Genomic DNA, 878 nt, shown 5'->3' with positions numbered 1-878 from the left:
GGCATGATGGCTACCAGCGTGGTAGCCATCATGCCTATATGTGCATTTAACAGAAACTTTCATTCGGCCTGACGTTTTGTCTCCTGTGTGTTTCCAGGTGTATGAGATCGTGGTGATGCGCTCTGGCAGCTTTGACTCCCACCGCGTGTCTGTGGAGCGCCGTTACAGCGACTTCTCCCGCTTCCACCACAAACTGCAGGAGGAGTTCAGCGAGGAGCTGGAGGAGGTGGCCCTGCCCCGAAAACTCCTCAGCGGGAACTTCAGCCCTGAAATCATCGCAGAGCGACGCCTCGCCCTCCAGGACTACCTGGCTAAACTCTACGGCGTTCGCTGCATCCGCCACTCCCCTCACTTCCCCACATTCTTCACCGAGCAGGAGCAGAGGCGAGCGCACGGCCTGCTGCGGGCCGGACAGTTTCGGCCCGCCGCGGAGCAGCTGCAGAAGGTGTTCGAGGTGGAGGAGAAGCTGCTGCCGTGGCAGAGCCCCTCCCTGATCGTGCCCACTCTCTCCGCACTCGCCGTCTGTTACCGGGACCTGGAGGAACCAGAGCAGGCCTTCGCCACCGCTCAGAGAGCCCTGCCTCCGGTCAGACGCTACGGACTAAAAGCCTACAGAGCGGCGCTGCTGGAGCTGCTGGTGGATCTGGGCTACCAGCTGGGACGACCCGTGGCTCAATTACAGGACGAGCTGACTGTCCTGAGGGACGCTGAGAGGGGCAGGGTGTCCCCCCGCTCTCTGAAGGAGTTAGTGGTCCAGCAGTTCCCCTGAGACTCTCAAGGAGTCAGCAGTCACACTCAACTTTCAATTCTGGCCCGACAGGGCTCCTGGTGGCCCCCAGTCACTTTCTAATTGACACTAAAAATAAATGGATTTTTTT

At 59.5% G+C, this 878-nt stretch overlaps 1 protein-coding gene across 1 annotated transcript; it reads left to right on the top strand.

The window, feature by feature from the left end:
* Nucleotides 1-97: 97 nt before the first annotated feature.
* Nucleotides 98-872, top strand: LOC121940539 (sorting nexin-20-like; the record flags this gene model as incomplete). The annotated part of the gene is made up of 1 exon (XM_042483291.1): nucleotides 98-872. A coding segment is annotated over one exon (672 nt), but the record flags the coding sequence as incomplete, so codon positions are not given.
* Between the last annotated feature and the right edge of the window lie 6 nt (nucleotides 873-878).

Source organism: Plectropomus leopardus, unplaced genomic scaffold, assembly GCF_008729295.1.
Source record: "Plectropomus leopardus isolate mb unplaced genomic scaffold, YSFRI_Pleo_2.0 unplaced_scaffold89576, whole genome shotgun sequence".
NCBI lineage: Eukaryota > Metazoa > Chordata > Actinopteri > Perciformes > Serranidae > Plectropomus > Plectropomus leopardus.
The sequence above is the reverse complement of the archived record's forward strand: the minus strand, read 5'-3'. Positions and strand labels throughout refer to the sequence as shown.